The following is a 13,857-nucleotide window of genomic DNA, read 5'->3' on the forward strand; positions in this document are numbered from 1 at the left end:
GGCCGGAAATGCTGGATAATCCAGGAAGAATTCTCATCACTGAGGCATGAGCTTATATATAATTGCCACAATTTCTTTACCCCTTGGATGGAACAACTTTCAGTGTGTTCTACATAGTTTCCCAGAAGTCACCAGTAGGATGGCCCCCCAGGTACCCAGAGAAGCAACCAGTCCATTAACTCACCCAAAGGTAGCTTTCTCCCCTCTCCAACTCATCCCACCCCTACTCCCCCTAATAATCACCTTCCAAATTAGCTCCTCAATTTGAATCTCTGTTATGGTCTGGGAGACCCCAGTCCAAGAGAAGCTCGTTCAGTTCTGCTCTGTGCTCAAGACAAGGGATCTGTAGAGGAGAATGTCCAGATACATGGGGACCATATCTCAGGTTCTGGGGACTTGAGCATCCAACATCCTCACACATCCTTTGACAGTGACCATTTATTGCTCATGTCTGGGCTAGGTACTCAGATTGGGGGGAGACCATTGACATAGCTGAGCACCAGGTAGGGTGTCCTGGCCAGTCGGGCATGAGAGCAGCAGGGGCCCCCTGACATGGGCAGCAGCAACGTGGCACCCACCAGGAGAAGGAAGAGGAGGAGGAGGACAAGGAGGAAGGTCCTGGGCCTCCTGGATGCAGGAGTGGGGTCCCTGAGAAGGAAAATGCAGTATCAAACATGCAAAGGGAACACTGCCATGAGCCATTTCCCACAGCCCCAGACCCGCTCTCCAAGCATCTCACCCATCATCAACCTCCAGCATCATGTCCTCGAGACTGGGAGACACTTGCCTCTTCTTGTCCTGAGGGGAGATGGCAGCCCACAGCAGAAGAGAGGGACTGTACTCCTTATAAGATTAGTCCTATCCCTCCTTTCCTGGCATTTCTGCTATCCCCAGTGCCCCACATGGACTTAGGGTATCTCCACATGTATTATGAGTCTGTTTGTGCAATCTGACCCTCCTTCTCTTTATAACACTGGTGTAATTTGGGAGGGGGCAGCAGTTAGCCTCCCTGTTCTTAGACCAGCAGGTTCATGCAAAGTTGATCCATTTCCCCTACATTTATAATTGGGCATGGGACACCGATATGGCCAATCAGAGGACACTGACTAGTGTGCACAGCCCATAGAGTTAACCCACAGAGTAAAAGGTAGCACTGGGATCTTGGCTGCTGCCCGAGGGTCAAGGGTACCCCTCCTCCCTGGAATGGGCAAACCAACAGCAAGTGAGTGTGTAGTCATGCTAACAAGGGAGCCACCTAGGGGAAGAAGAGCCCAAGAGGAGGAGGAACTGAGTACTGACGGCATTTGAGATCCTGAATTTAGCTGCACTGGCATCTTCAATTACAGGGGAAGGGCCCCTTTTTTGTGTGTTGGTCTTTAATTTGGGTTTCTGTCAAGTGCCATCAAGCACTCCCAAGTGTTGCACCTGGCTGAGGACTAGCTCACCTGAGGCTTCCGGAGCCGAGAGCGTCTTCGGTGACTTCCTAAATGTTCCCAGTGGCTGAGCCCCGACATGAGCACGTCCTATGGGGAGAGGGAGGTATTCAGTTCTTGGAGAACCTCTGACAAAGAGTAACATGGTCTCAGAAGGGCCACATAGGGGAGCATCATAAGGGTGGCATTCTTGAGAAGCAGGGATCTCACAGGAGACAGACCCAAAGAAACCAAGAGGGGGCAGACATCACTTATTCATTTGTTCAACAAATATTTAATGAGTATCTGTAACAGCCAGGCACAGTTCTAGGTCTGAGGGCACAGTGGAGATGGAAACAGACAAAATCCTGGCCTCTGTGGAATTTATGTCCTAGCCAGAGAGGCCAGAAATTAATAAATGTATCCTGCCATGCTGTGGTAAGTCAATCAGGAAATCTAGCTGGAAGATAAGGAGTGCCAACTGGGCGCCAGGGCAGATCTCTCCAAAGTGACATGTAAGGAGAGACTGAAGTGAAGTAAGCTGGCCGTGCACCTGGGGGCCCCGAGATGACAGTGCCATTGGTGTGTTTGCCATAGGGCCTCAGAGTATGGTTGTGGCCAAGAAGGGGAAGAATGAGAGGAAATGAGGTTGAAGATGCAAAGAGAGACAAATGGAAAGTGGGAGAAGTTCAATATAAGATTCCACAGAGACAGATGACAGGAGTGGGGAAGTCATGGAGGCATCAAGAGATAGAAGGAGAGACAGAGCTACCAGGACCTTGAATGACAAGGGCTCTGCCAAAAGGCACACAAACGTGCCCTGTGGTTGCCTGACTGAGTGGAGGACCCTCAAAGGGAACCGCTCTCACCTCAAGGCCTTGTCCCCTGCCCTGGGGGCCCCACTGGCCACACAGTTCACGGGGAGTCCCCAGAGCCCAGGCTGTCTTTTGCCCCAAGGGCCCCAGGTCCCCAACATCTGCTGCTGGGTCCCACTCCAACTCTGCAGGAGTGGGGAGGTTACTGGGTGCCCAGGACCCCCAGACTCCACCAGGTCCTGGCCCGTCTGAGTCTCCTTCAATCTCCAAGTCCTGGTCCAATGTGTTGGCCTTCTCGAACACCTAGGTCAGAAGGCAGAGGTCATGGGAGTTGGGGGATTGATGTCTGGGCTAGGGACCATCAGGGTGGGCCATACCAGGTCATAGCTGACTAGCTGAGCCTGCAGCTTCCAGAGCCGTCGGAAGATGGTATCGCGGTGGGCCCTGAGGGCCCTCAGGATCTGCTCCAGAGATGTCCAAGCCCTGGGCTCACTTCGCTGTGCCAACCCCTCACCAAATGCTAACAGTGCATCCACACGTTCTGCTGCCCCTCGTAGTTCTGCCTGCAAGACCTGGGACACATGGTTGGACACCATTACACACACACACACACACACACACACACACACACACACACACACCAGGGATCCACAACTTGAGTTATCCACTCCCCTGTTTCCTATGCAGAGACCTAGAACGTGCAATAAGCACACGTCCCGCCTCACTGCCCACCTGCAGCTGGGCCATCCCGCTCTGGGCCAGTGTCCATGGCCTGAGGCCTTGCTCCAGGTCCTGCAGTCGGAGGCCCAGCCCCAACAGGCAGAGCTGCAGGCTGTCATGCTCAGCCTCCAATACTTCACGGCCAGAGATGGCATGCTGAGGAATACAGGGGACCAACCAGAACAGGGCCAGTGGGTCATTCCCATTGCCACCCCTCTTCTGCTGGCTGTGGCCTTCTGGATGTTTCTCTGCAGCGGAGTCCATCCATCTCTGGCCTCCTACTTAGGGACCTCCCACTTGGAGTCTGGGGACATCTAAAAATTCAAGGACTATGGGTTTTCAAACCTTGTGGGAATTTGGGTATGTGGAACCTGGGGGCCTGGACAAGGAGGTATGATGAGGCTGGGTACCCCCCAGAAGAATGGGGCTGCACTAGGACCATTCACTAAATACTTCTTTCTCAGTTGGTGAAATACTGAAATACTTTATACAGATTGACAAAGAAATCTTTTAGAAATGTCCCTCTACCTACTGATGCCCAAAAGCCTTCCAGAATCATCCCCTCACCCGTGGGGTAGAAGCTAAATTCTGGGGGACAGAAAAGAGGAAAGGAGGTGCAAGGGTCTCACCTCCTGGAGCTTGCTGCCAGCTGGTTCCTCATGCGAAGGGGGTGCTGGTGTCCTGGGGGTGCTGGCAGCAGGCTCAGTGCCTCTCAGTGCACCCTGGAAGTACTCAGAAGGGTCCAAGGAGTCCTGGACCTGCTCTGGCCTGGAGGTAAAGGTATGGACTGGCCCCTAGGTGAGCCACTGGGGCTTATTTTCTACTCCACCCTAACCCCATCACCAAGCGATCACAGCCACAGCACCACCAATGGCCCCCACCCCACCCCACCCACACCCTCTTGGGATCAACTTACAAAAGCCCCAGTCCCCACCTGATTGTCTCCTCTGCCAGCCCAGGGCAGATGGTACTTTGGGCAACATCCAGCTCCCTAGGGGCTCCGGGGGGATGACTGAGGGGCTCTGAGGAGAGTCTAGGTGATAAGGACATAGCTGGGGACTTAGGGATCAAAGGTTAGGAAGAGGACACCCAGCAAAGCCCCTTCCCTAGTCAGTGGTATTCTTCAAACCTCCTCTGGAGACCTCAGGCAGGCTGGAGTGCCAGAGGAAAACCTGGCTCCACCCCTTCTTAGAAGAACCTGCACCCAGGTAACCTGATGCTCTGCTGAGGTGACAGCAATCACTTAACTCCTTCCTAGCAGTCCAGCAACTGAATCTTCCATCATCACCTGACTCATCCCAAGGGTTCCATATAGAAAAGCCCCACCCAGCTCAAGAGCCCCAGACTCCGTCCCTCAGTGACTCATACATCTGACCTCCAGGGCTCAGCTATTCACTTAAGGTCTCCAGCACTTTGCTTAGGAGACCAAGCACGTCCTTCACTTTACATAAAAAAAGGGGAGCTTGGTGCACACACACACACCTGGGATCCCAGCACTTGTACTTAGAAAGCTCACACTAGAGGATCCCCAACATTTCCAGGCCACCCTGAACTATATAATCAGTCCAAGACCAACATGAACTGCACAGTGAGACCCTGTTTCAAACAATCTAACACCAGTGAAAAGGAAAGATATTGTTTATTTGAAATAGGGTGGTTCCCAGTTTCTGGTAAAATAAATAACCCAGGGTAGCTGCCAGAGTTAATAAGGTCAATAAGGTTAATAAACCCAATCCCAGGGTTCCAAGGTCACAAGATCACAATCACCAAAGCCCAGAGGGGACAGAAGCCCAGATAGCCTAACAGGCCCTGAAGCCTGCTGGTCACTTCCCAAGCAAGAGACCTGCGCGTAGCACGCGTGGTACTCGGCGGATGGTCAGTGAGACGCGGGTGCTGCGCACCAAGTCAGCTCCGGGCTGTGCAGATGGGCAGGCAGCTGCATTTGCTGGCAGTGAGGTGGCATCCAGTGTGTCTACGTGGGCTGCAGCAATCCCATGCAGGAGGTGCGTGTAGGCGGTGCCACGGAGCACCAGTAGGCTGCAGGGCTCCAGCAGCAGCGAAGTGATAGGCCTGGGTGGTGGCCGGGGCTATGGGGCAGGTTGATGGTCAGTGGGTATCCAGAGATCAGGGTGGATGAAAAGTCACTAGGCTTCCAGGGACCAGAGGTCAAGGGTCAGCAAGTCCTTGGGGCAAAGGCCAAGGAAAAAGCATGCCCCTAGAGACAGAGACACTGGAGGCTGAGGAATGAAAAATCTGGATTTCCAGGCTAAGGCTACTGGGCAGGAAAGAAAAGGCTCAGCAAGCCCTCTGGAGAGGGCAGGAACAAGGCCACAGATGGGGATGTCAAAGGGTACACAAGATGTGGCAGCTGGGATAGAGATGAGCTGTCCCAGAACACCTGGGAAGAATTGGGTGGTGAGGACGTAGCTGAGGATAAGACCAGGTAAGGAAGAGGTCAGAAGGGAGGCAGTATTTGAGGTCATTAGAGGATATCTGCAGAAGTAGGCTTATCAGTGTCCAGAGCCACACAAGGCCAAAGGGACACTGAAGAGCAGGGATCTGTGTATATCGGGGTGTCAGAAAGGCTGGCACAGAGATAGTTCCTACACACTCATGTGACAAAGAACAAGGAGAATCTGGGGGTGTCCCATACTGCAGATCACATTACCAAGTGTCAGGATATCTATGTTGGAGTAGTGGGCAGAGTCAGGGTATCTGGAAGGATCCTGAGACACTCATGAGAAAACGTTGGAATAGCTGATAGCAAGAATGTCTGTGGGTATACTGGGGAGCCCTGAATCAGTATATAAACCTTGGGCTGTTGGAACACTGAGGGTATGGAGTCAAGGGGTCTCTGGGTGCCAAGGGCTTCCACACAGCAGGTAGGAACATTGCAGTATCTGTGGATATCATGGCAGTTAGAGTACCCTACAAGCAGATGAGTTAGGTGTCCAGGAGAAAATGGGTGTACATCTAAGTGTCAGGAATACCTCAAAGGCAGGTGGGATTGGGTCATCCTGGAGGATGTGGGAGCACCCCGAGGGCATGGGCAGTGTCTCGAGGCCCACCTGTTCTGTAGCATCATCGTCCTCTGGCTGCCGTGGCTTGTAGAGATCCAACATGGTGTGGGAGCCCAGGCTGATGGTGCTGACAGTTGGGTAGTACAGTGGTCCATCCTCATGGGGCTGGAGAGTGGGCACCAGGGCTGGGCAGGGCAGGAGGGTACCTCCCCACCCTCTGGGTCAAAGGAGGGGCTCCCAGGTTGGGATGGGGAGATGAGTGCTGGATGGGGTTAAGTGGCCACTCTGTGAGTGTGAGATGGGTACGCAGGATGCCTTTTCCCCTGATAGTTCAGAGGTTCTGGGAGGAGCTGGTTACTGTAGGAGCTGGGGTGAGGGTATGTAGTTACCATGATGCCCTCCCCAGGCAGATACTGGTTCACCAGGACATGGTTAGCTGGGAGATCCCCAAAAAGGCTGAGGTCAGACACTTTATCCACGTAGCGCTGAAGCCATGGGGGCAGCCGCTCAAGTACCATCCCACGGGGATGGGGGAGCCCACCTGGAGAGAACAGTGGGGTCCTGAGGATACCCCATCAAGGAGCCCTGGAGGCCCCTCAGGGATATCCTAGTGGTTAGAAGCACCCTGACCCTGAGTGATTCCCTAACTCCTTGGAGATCACCAGTGGACACTTCAAAGGTTCTCTGAGGTTTCCAGACCTTTAAACCTTGAGAGAGAACTCCCAACTCACCAGGAAATCCTTCACCTCTCAGTGGAGTCGGAGGATCTCTACTGACCCCTCAGAATACTCTTCGCTCTTGGGACCCCTTTAGCCCTCAGGGACCCCTCCTTCCAGGTGTTGAGGACTACTGGATATGAGCTCTATGTTCACATCCCAGAATCACTCATGCCCCAGCCAGAGACACTCACCCCAGTTCTGTAACTTCCTCCCAGACAGTTGCGTCCACTTTGGCTTTGGGGCATTATAAACCTGGAAGGTGGGGAAGGGATCACTCTATTTTTTTAAAGGACCATTCCTCTGTAACTCTCCTACCCAGACCAACACAAGGGACTTTGCCTGGGATAGAAATGACTTCTCAGCTGAGTTCATACCGCTCTGAGGTAGTATGTTGCTAGGATTTTCTTTTCTCTTTGGGTGGAGTTTGAGTCCAGAGCTTACAGGTGTCCACTACAGTTGACAAAAGGAATTTGGGCCGCACCATGATGGTCTGAGTCTACTCAGACCTTCGGGACAAGTCTAACCTCTTTCAGACCATAAAATACTCTGCTCTCTAATTTTCTGATTCCTGGGTTATCTAGGGACAGCCTGAGTTCTAACTGGGAACAAGAACCTTCTTGTTCCTATGGCCCAGGGGAGACAGTGTACTAAGGTGACCTATCAGTACAGCAAGGAAAATATTTTGGAAATATTCCACTGCCAAGATCCTTAGTCTCTAGCATGGGCTATCTTAGTCTAAGAAGTTTACACTCTAGTTGAAGATATCATCCTTATGGTTATTGGACTGGCCTGGGATATATGAGTCCAGGGACTCTAAAATATGTAAAATGTTTAATCCAAGTTGGGCATGGTGGCCATGCCTATTATCTCAGAACTTATGAGGCTGAGGCAGGAAGATTGCCAGGAGTTTAGGGTTGGCCTGGGCTACATAATGCATTTAAGACCAGTCTGACTTATAGAGTGAGACCCTATGTCAAGAAGAAGAAGAAGAAAAAAAAAAAAAAAAAAAAAACGCAATCCAAAAAACCCAGAGGTTTGGTATAAGTTTTCTCAGCCCAAAAGCCTACATTCTGCAGCTAACTTGCTCCTGGGACTCAAGCTCAAGTGGACTTCATAGTACAAGGAAGAGTTTACTCTGTAACATTCATTTTTGGGGTATTTCAACCTATATTTATAACTTGCTTTAAGATAGGATTTTTTCCAGGTGTGGTGGCACATGCCTGTAATCCCAACACTCTGGGAGGCTGAGGCAGGAGTACTGGGAATTTAAGCTCCACATAGGCAATTGATAAACATAGTAGGATTGGAGCAAGGCATGATGATGCATGCCTGAAATCCCAGCTACTGTGGTGGCCAAGCAGGAGGAATGCAAGTTTGAGATCAGCCTAGACAAATTTAGTAAAATCTTATATACATTTAAAAAAAAAAAAAAAAGGATTGGGGATATAACTTGGTGCTCTCTGGGTTCAATAAATAAGCAATACTGGGGAATAAAAGATAGTAGGACTGCGTCCTTGGTAGGGCATTTGCTGGGGGTGATGGCTATCTCAGTATGGGAGTATGCATTCTGTAACTTCATTCTCAAACCTCTGGCTTGCCCTGGATTATTTCTGTACAAGGAATCTGATGTAGTAACATCCTTGCTTTAGAGGTTGGTCTGGGCTACCTCAGTACAGGGAGTCTGAGTTTCATAAGTATCTCCTTTGTAAGAATCAGTGTGGTTTTCCCAAGGCCCCTTAGAAAAAGCCTTTGCTGGCAGGCCCAAGGGGCTCCTGAGAGAGGAACAGGGAGAGTGGAGGATGGATGCTATGTTACACCCTATTCTCTGCCAGGTCTTGCAGCCTTCAGGGATTTCATACAGAGGCTGGGAGTTGGAGAAAGATATGGGAAGAGGGGAAAGCAAGTTTAGAGGGGTCACCTGTCGAAGCAAATATTCCTCCTCTTCTTTGGAGATGAAGTCAGGGACATAGTAGATGACAGGTGGTGCCTGCAATGGAGATACACCTCTGAAGATGTGGGACTTGGACCCACACAGGGCAATCTACCATCACTGTGCACTCCTCCCTCTGGGGAGAGGCTAAAGATAACCTCAAATGGGACAGAGTCGGACATCAAGGGGCCCTGTGCCCATTCCAGGGTGGGGTTGAGAGTGGGGAGTGGCTCAGAGCTGGACTCTGAGGGTAAAAGTGAATTTAGAAGAGTGGACCCAGAAATCAGCCTGGTCATCCCAGCCCACCTCCCTCCCTAGCCCCCACCTTCACCCTTTGCATCCCCAGTCCTAACAACCTGGTCCACCCTGAACGGTTCCAGGGCCGGGACCCTGGCATCCTGCTCCTCCATTGACAGCAACTCCTTGCAACCAATCCTGTGGGGGAGAGGAGGATGATATAATGAAGTCATTAAGCTTCCCAAACCCTAGCCAAGATCCAGCCTTCCACCTGATCAAAGGCCAGGGCCTCACCTCTGCCCTCCTGTGAAATTTAATCCCAGAAACCCTCCAAAACCACATAATCATCCCCTCAGGCACCCTGTCCACACCCAAAGAACACCTGCCCTCTCAAGTCTAACAGAGAACATCCTCTGAACCCTCACAGGGAGGCTTTCTAAAAACTCTCAGCACTGCCCCCCGGCCCCCAAGCCCCATTAAATACCTGATAACCCACTTCAGGCCTGGAACCCTGAGCACGGCTCTCCAAAACTCAACGCCTCACTAACCCTCCTCTGACCTCAGCCCTTTGAGATGTCCCATTCTGCGCATCCGTGCGCCCCTAGGCTGTGGCTTCTTCTCAGACATGTCCACTCTCAGTCTTTTCCGAGCCTTTTACTCTGGACCCATTCAGACGGTCCTGAGCCTGACGCCTCTCAAACCTTCTTCCGTCCCCGAATCCCTCAGACCCGGATTCTGAATCCTTTAGGGTTCCACGCTGAGCCCCCTCGAACCACCACTGAGCTTCCCACGAACCCTACTCCCAGCCATTTTGGACACTCATCTCTGTCCCGATCACCCCTAAAACTGACCGTCCGCCGGTATCCCCTCCAATATCCAGATTTCAACACCTCCAACTCCCTTTCAGCCACTTCCGCCCTCACTTGATTGACGCAAGAACCTTCAAGCCAATGGAAACTCTCAGAGGTTGTAATAGTCCGCCTTCCATCCAATCGGTGCTCCAACTCAGTATTTGCCCGCCCCCTTAGCTTTCATCAAGGATGGGGGGGGAAAACCCTGGCTTCTGAGCCATTGGGGAGTTAGTGGAGGCGGGTCTTATCTGGCACAGACCAATCGGGACACCAAGCCAATCTGTCCACACTGAGGCGTGAGACGTTGGTTACAGCAGCAGAAAGCAAAGAGGGCCTGTTGGATGGACTTCCCGCAAATTAGGCCATCCAGTGCCCATGACACAGAGAGGCGGGATTGAAAAAAGGTCTTCCTTTTCATCCAAGATCCCTCGTAATCCCCGAATAATGACTTGACACAAAGAGGCCATACATCTTTATTGAAGAGGACAGGATCATGCGGATTTGGGGACATGCAGTGAAGGGGCAGTCTTGAGCTGTCCTTGGTGTTTGGGGCCCTAGGTCCGCCCTGGACTCGTGGGGCCTTCAGGTTCTCCCTCAGGCTGTTCATCTGGCCCAAGTGCAGTGAGGAGCCACTGACTGAGATTTAGTGTTTTAGACCTGTGACCAGAAGGTAGATTGAAATGGAGGCTCCAACGCTTGGGGTCCCCTCAGGGTTTTAGGGACCCTCCATGTACTAGAGATGGAAGCTTTAAGATTTGGGGTTCCCTGGGGAGGGGGCTCTTGGGATTTGGGTTTCTTGAGGTCCGTTAGGTCAGCACTTAAGTCCTCTAATTTCCAGGAATGGAATATCTGCTTGGGGTCTCCTGGCGCCTGTTGAAAAGGGCTTCAGGTTCTCTGGGAGTATGGAATACATACCCTGACTGCAGTAGCCTCTATCCCAAGCACAGGGACCTAATGATTTGGGTTTTCTGGGGGTTGGGAATTGGGGATTTTTAAGTTTGGGATTCCCTGGGGATTTGGGGATTCCATGATTTTGGGGTCCTGGGAGTTAAAAGTTTTGAAGTCTTCTAGGGGCTGTAGAATTTGAGGGCACAGGGGAAGTTGAGGACATATATACTCTGGGGCATGGGATCCCCAGAGCCCCAGAATGGGGTCTCCAAATTTGGGGCTCCCCGAAAGGGAAGTCCTTACTTTAAAAAATAGAAAATTTTCTGGGAGTCTGGCCAGCACAGGGTCTGTGGGCCATGTGGGGTGAGTTCATACAAGGCACTGGGGGTTTCTTGAGGGTGCAGAGGGTAGGAAGAGTTGGGGCCCTGTAATTAACACTTCCAGGACTATTTTGGTGTCTAAATTGAGGGTGACAGTGGGCTGATTAAGGTGGGTCTCTTCTTGAGGGATAAAAACAAGGTCTCTATTAATGGAGGGAGTCTCTGATGGGGGTCTGGAATGTTAGGGATTTGGGGTGACTATGGGGTAATAACATCTTGAGAGCACTGGAGTTAAACAGAGATAGTAACATGGTCTGCTACTCTGGAGCTGTTACCTATGTTTATTTCAAGGGGAAGGGGAGAAAGGGGTCTTTGTTAATGGTAGAGTTCTGATCCTCACTGGTGAGTGACTCAAGAACGTCCTGTTGGAGAGCACTGTGTGGAGAGGATCACCATCATTTTGGGTGATACGGAAATCTGTTAATTGGAGGTCCGTTCTGAGGGGCTGGGGACAGGGACTAACCTGAAGTTGCTACTCAGGGAATTTCTTTCTAGGTGACATGAGGTCTGTACTGGGGGGTTATTATGGGGATCTGTTAATAATGGGACCTCAGTGATTGAGGGCTGGCTAATGGGGGTCTCTATTCTGGAAGTGTTACTGGGAATTTCTATCTCGGGTGACTGGGAGCTCCTTGTGTCAGGAGATGCTAGAGGGGAGTCTTGTATCTGTCTGGGATCCAGGGCCTTTAAGACTGCATTTCTGCCCTCAACATCCAGGGAAACCAGCAGCAGAAGAGCAACCTGAAATGAGAACCAAATCACAGTGATGAGCATGTAAGGACATCTGGCCCTACCACCCTTTCTCCACTGTCCCTCCATGTTTGGGATTCTGCCTCTGACTGCTCTTCTAGGCTTTAAAGAACAGCGATGTTCTGCTTCCTTTACCTGCTCCCTACAAGCTCAAGTCACCAGAAGTCAGTGTCGGGTGCTTCACTCTAATGACTGCTTCCAGATGTGCTTACTGGTCACAACTTTTCCTGTCTTCTATTTCTAGCCCCTACTTGAGCTCCAGACCTCCAAGTCCAACAGCTCTGTGAATGCTGCTTCTTAAACATTCTGTAGGAAAAGGGTAAAGGAGTTGGTCACATACCTGGAGATAGAGTTCTCTGATGCAATGTCCTTTGGGGTCCGGACTGTTGTGAAGGTACGTTTAGGTTGTGTCACTGCAGAGAACAGGATGGCATGTGAGGGGATAGCAGACCCACCTATCTCCTTACTACCCACCCAGACTCTTTGTCACTTATATTTATCCATGCTCCTCTTTGGGACCCTGCATTATCATTTTCCTAGATCTTCTGCCCCCACCTAAGTATCAGAGACTGTCACCAACATATATCTGAGAACCCATGTCCTCTCTCCTTATGCCCAGACCAATGGGAGTCTACATGAGAGGTAACAGTGGGCCAATTAAGGTGAGTCTCTCTCCGTCTCTCTCTCTCTGTCTGTCCATCTGTCTGTCTGTCTGTCTGTCTGTCTCTCTCTCTCTCTCTCTCTCTAGTCTCACTATGCAGTTCAGGCTGGCCTTGGACTCACTTTGTAGCCCAGGCTGGCCTTGAACTCCCATCAATTCTCCTGACTCACCCTTCCAAATGCTGGGATTATAGGCATGTGTCACCACACCTGGCCAAGGTGGGTCTATTCTTGAGGAGTAAGAACAAGGTCTCTGTTAATGGAGGGAGTCTCTAATGGAGTCTGGAATGTAAGGGCTTTGGGGTGACCAGGAGGTCACAACATCTTGAGAGCAATGGAGTTAAACAGAGATAGTGACATGGTCTGCTGCTCTGGAACTGTTATCTATGTTTATTTCAATGGGAACGGGAGAAAGGGTCTTTGTTAACTCTTCCCCACTTCCCAGCCCCCAACTCACTTGTCACTTGATGCACTTTTTTGGCTCCAACACTGTCCCCAGGGGGATCAGTAGATCCACCAATCCTGTGAAGACAGGAGTGGGAAATGTCAGAACTGTAAGCAGCCAGGTCTGGCTGGGCACTGAGCCCTAGGGGATCTAGAGGAAAGAGGTTGGGTAGGGCCGGGGCAGCCACACTGTCTTGCTGCATAACAGAAGGAGCCTGAGCCTGGCCTGGAGCTCTGGGTGGCTCCTTGGTTTGGGGGTCAGAGTTTGGGCTCACCTTTGAATTCGGGATGCCGGTGCAAAGACCCCATGCCGAGGGGGGCAGGTGAAGTATCGGACACCAAAGACGGAGCCATCATGCTTGCCTGTGGGCTGGTCCAGCTCAATGCCATACCAGTACCCTGTAGCAAGAGGGTATCAGGATGTCTCGAGGCCCTGTCTGCCCACCAGCCCAGAGTCCCCATCCTCACCAGGAGCAAAGTCTGTCTTCCCGTAAAAGCGCACAATCCCCTGCTTCTGGCCAGCCACAAGGACTTGGTCTCCAACCTCTGCCTTGGCCCCTTCACGCTGCTGTAGGCTGCCCAGAGATGGTGACGATGGGGACTTCTTCTTGCCTGGCAACAGAAGGTAAAGAGGTAAGACCCCAGATGCCAATCTGAGGACTTGTGCCACTTGGTCCTGGCTCCAATCAGAGAAACTCCAGAGCCTTCCCCAGAGCTTGTTATAACCTGTGCAACTGATTCCAATTTTGTGACTCTGTATGTTTCCACAGTAACTTTATGAACAAGGACTATTTGGTATACGCTGACAACCTAAACTCCATCTTGTAACAAGCTTTGTAACTTCCATTTTGTAAAACCTTGATTTGTTTTGTAACCCCCCCCCACCCGTGCCTTCCCTGAAGAATGTGACTATTTAAAGAAAGTGTTTCTCAGCACTCCGAGAGAAGATAAGAAATGTCCTCAACATTCTGCAAAATGAGAATGTTACAAGAACAAACAGGGGCTGGAGAGATGGCTCAGTGGTCTAAAGC

General features: G+C 51.3%; 3 protein-coding genes across 12 annotated transcripts in view; all 3 read right to left on the reverse strand.

Moving 5' to 3' along the window:
• Nucleotides 1-450: 450 nt before the first annotated feature.
• Nucleotides 451-4,507, reverse strand: Syne4 (spectrin repeat containing nuclear envelope family member 4). 2 transcript variants are annotated; one of them, XM_023721579.1, is made up of 8 exons: nt 3,882-4,507; nt 3,577-3,715; nt 2,960-3,103; nt 2,605-2,799; nt 2,282-2,530; nt 1,446-1,523; nt 740-798; nt 451-648 (listed from the first exon to the last, which is right to left on the reverse strand). In XM_023721579.1, the coding sequence occupies exons 1-8, from the start codon at nt 3,995-3,997 to the stop codon at nt 465-467; spliced, it is 1,164 nt and encodes a 387-aa protein (XP_023577347.1). In that variant the 5' UTR covers nt 3,998-4,507; the 3' UTR covers nt 451-464. The 2 variants fall into 2 exon arrangements, with proteins under 2 accessions (XP_023577347.1, XP_023577348.1); XM_023721580.1 differs by lacking the exon at nt 2,960-3,103.
• Nucleotides 4,508-4,573: 66 nt separating this feature from the next.
• Alkbh6 (alkB homolog 6) lies at nt 4,574-9,786 on the reverse strand. 5 transcript variants are annotated; one of them, XM_004636750.2, is made up of 7 exons: nt 9,705-9,786; nt 8,973-9,051; nt 8,605-8,673; nt 6,878-6,938; nt 6,357-6,508; nt 6,016-6,132; nt 4,574-5,034 (listed from the first exon to the last, which is right to left on the reverse strand). In XM_004636750.2, the coding sequence occupies exons 2-7, from the start codon at nt 9,024-9,026 to the stop codon at nt 4,771-4,773; spliced, it is 717 nt and encodes a 238-aa protein (XP_004636807.1). In that variant the 5' UTR covers nt 9,027-9,051; nt 9,705-9,786; the 3' UTR covers nt 4,574-4,770. The 5 variants fall into 5 exon arrangements, with proteins under 5 accessions (XP_004636807.1, XP_023577349.1, XP_023577350.1 ...); XM_023721581.1 differs by lacking the exon at nt 9,705-9,786 and adding an exon at nt 9,413-9,696; XM_023721582.1 differs by lacking the exon at nt 9,705-9,786 and adding an exon at nt 9,402-9,468.
• A 375-nt stretch (nt 9,787-10,161) lies between these two features.
• The window catches only part of Clip3 (CAP-Gly domain containing linker protein 3), a 32,454-nt gene continuing 28,758 nt past the window's right edge, over nt 10,162-13,857 (reverse strand). For all 5 annotated transcript variants that reach the window (XM_023721527.1, XM_023721526.1, XM_023721529.1 and 2 more), the window contains 5 exons: nt 13,295-13,438; nt 13,102-13,225; nt 12,840-12,904; nt 12,063-12,135; nt 10,162-11,713 (listed from right to left, as the gene is read on the reverse strand). In XM_023721527.1, coding sequence (XP_023577295.1) covers nt 11,659-11,713; nt 12,063-12,135; nt 12,840-12,904; nt 13,102-13,225; nt 13,295-13,438 — 461 coding nt within the window. In that variant the 3' untranslated portion in view covers nt 10,162-11,658. The remainder of the gene's footprint in view (nt 11,714-12,062; nt 12,136-12,839; nt 12,905-13,101; nt 13,226-13,294; nt 13,439-13,857) is intronic.

This window comes from Octodon degus, unplaced genomic scaffold (assembly GCF_000260255.1).
Source record: "Octodon degus isolate 3935 unplaced genomic scaffold, OctDeg1.0 scaffold00083, whole genome shotgun sequence".
NCBI classification, from domain to species: Eukaryota; Metazoa; Chordata; class Mammalia; order Rodentia; family Octodontidae; genus Octodon; species Octodon degus.

Coding starts and splice junctions, on each gene's coding strand:
- Alkbh6 (XM_023721581.1), bottom strand. CDS start 9,480: ATGTCTGAGAAGAAGCCACAGCCTAGGGGCGCACGGATGCGCAGAATG. Junction 9,052..9,412: donor GGACATCTCAAAGGGCTGAG/GTCAGAGGAGGG, acceptor TCTCCCCCACAG/GATTGGTTGCAAGGAGTTGC. Junction 5,035..6,015: donor ACGATGATGCTACAGAACAG/GTGGGCCTCGAG, acceptor CCTGCCCCATAG/CCCCGGCCACCACCCAGGCC.
- Syne4 (XM_023721579.1), bottom strand. CDS start 3,997: ATGTCCTTATCACCTAGACTCTCCTCAGAGCCCCTCAGTCATCCCCCC. Junction 3,104..3,576: donor CTGGCAGCAAGCTCCAGGAG/GTGAGACCCTTG, acceptor TGTATTCCTCAG/CATGCCATCTCTGGCCGTGA. Junction 649..739: donor ATGCTGGAGGTTGATGATGG/GTGAGATGCTTG, acceptor TTTCCTTCTCAG/GGACCCCACTCCTGCATCCA.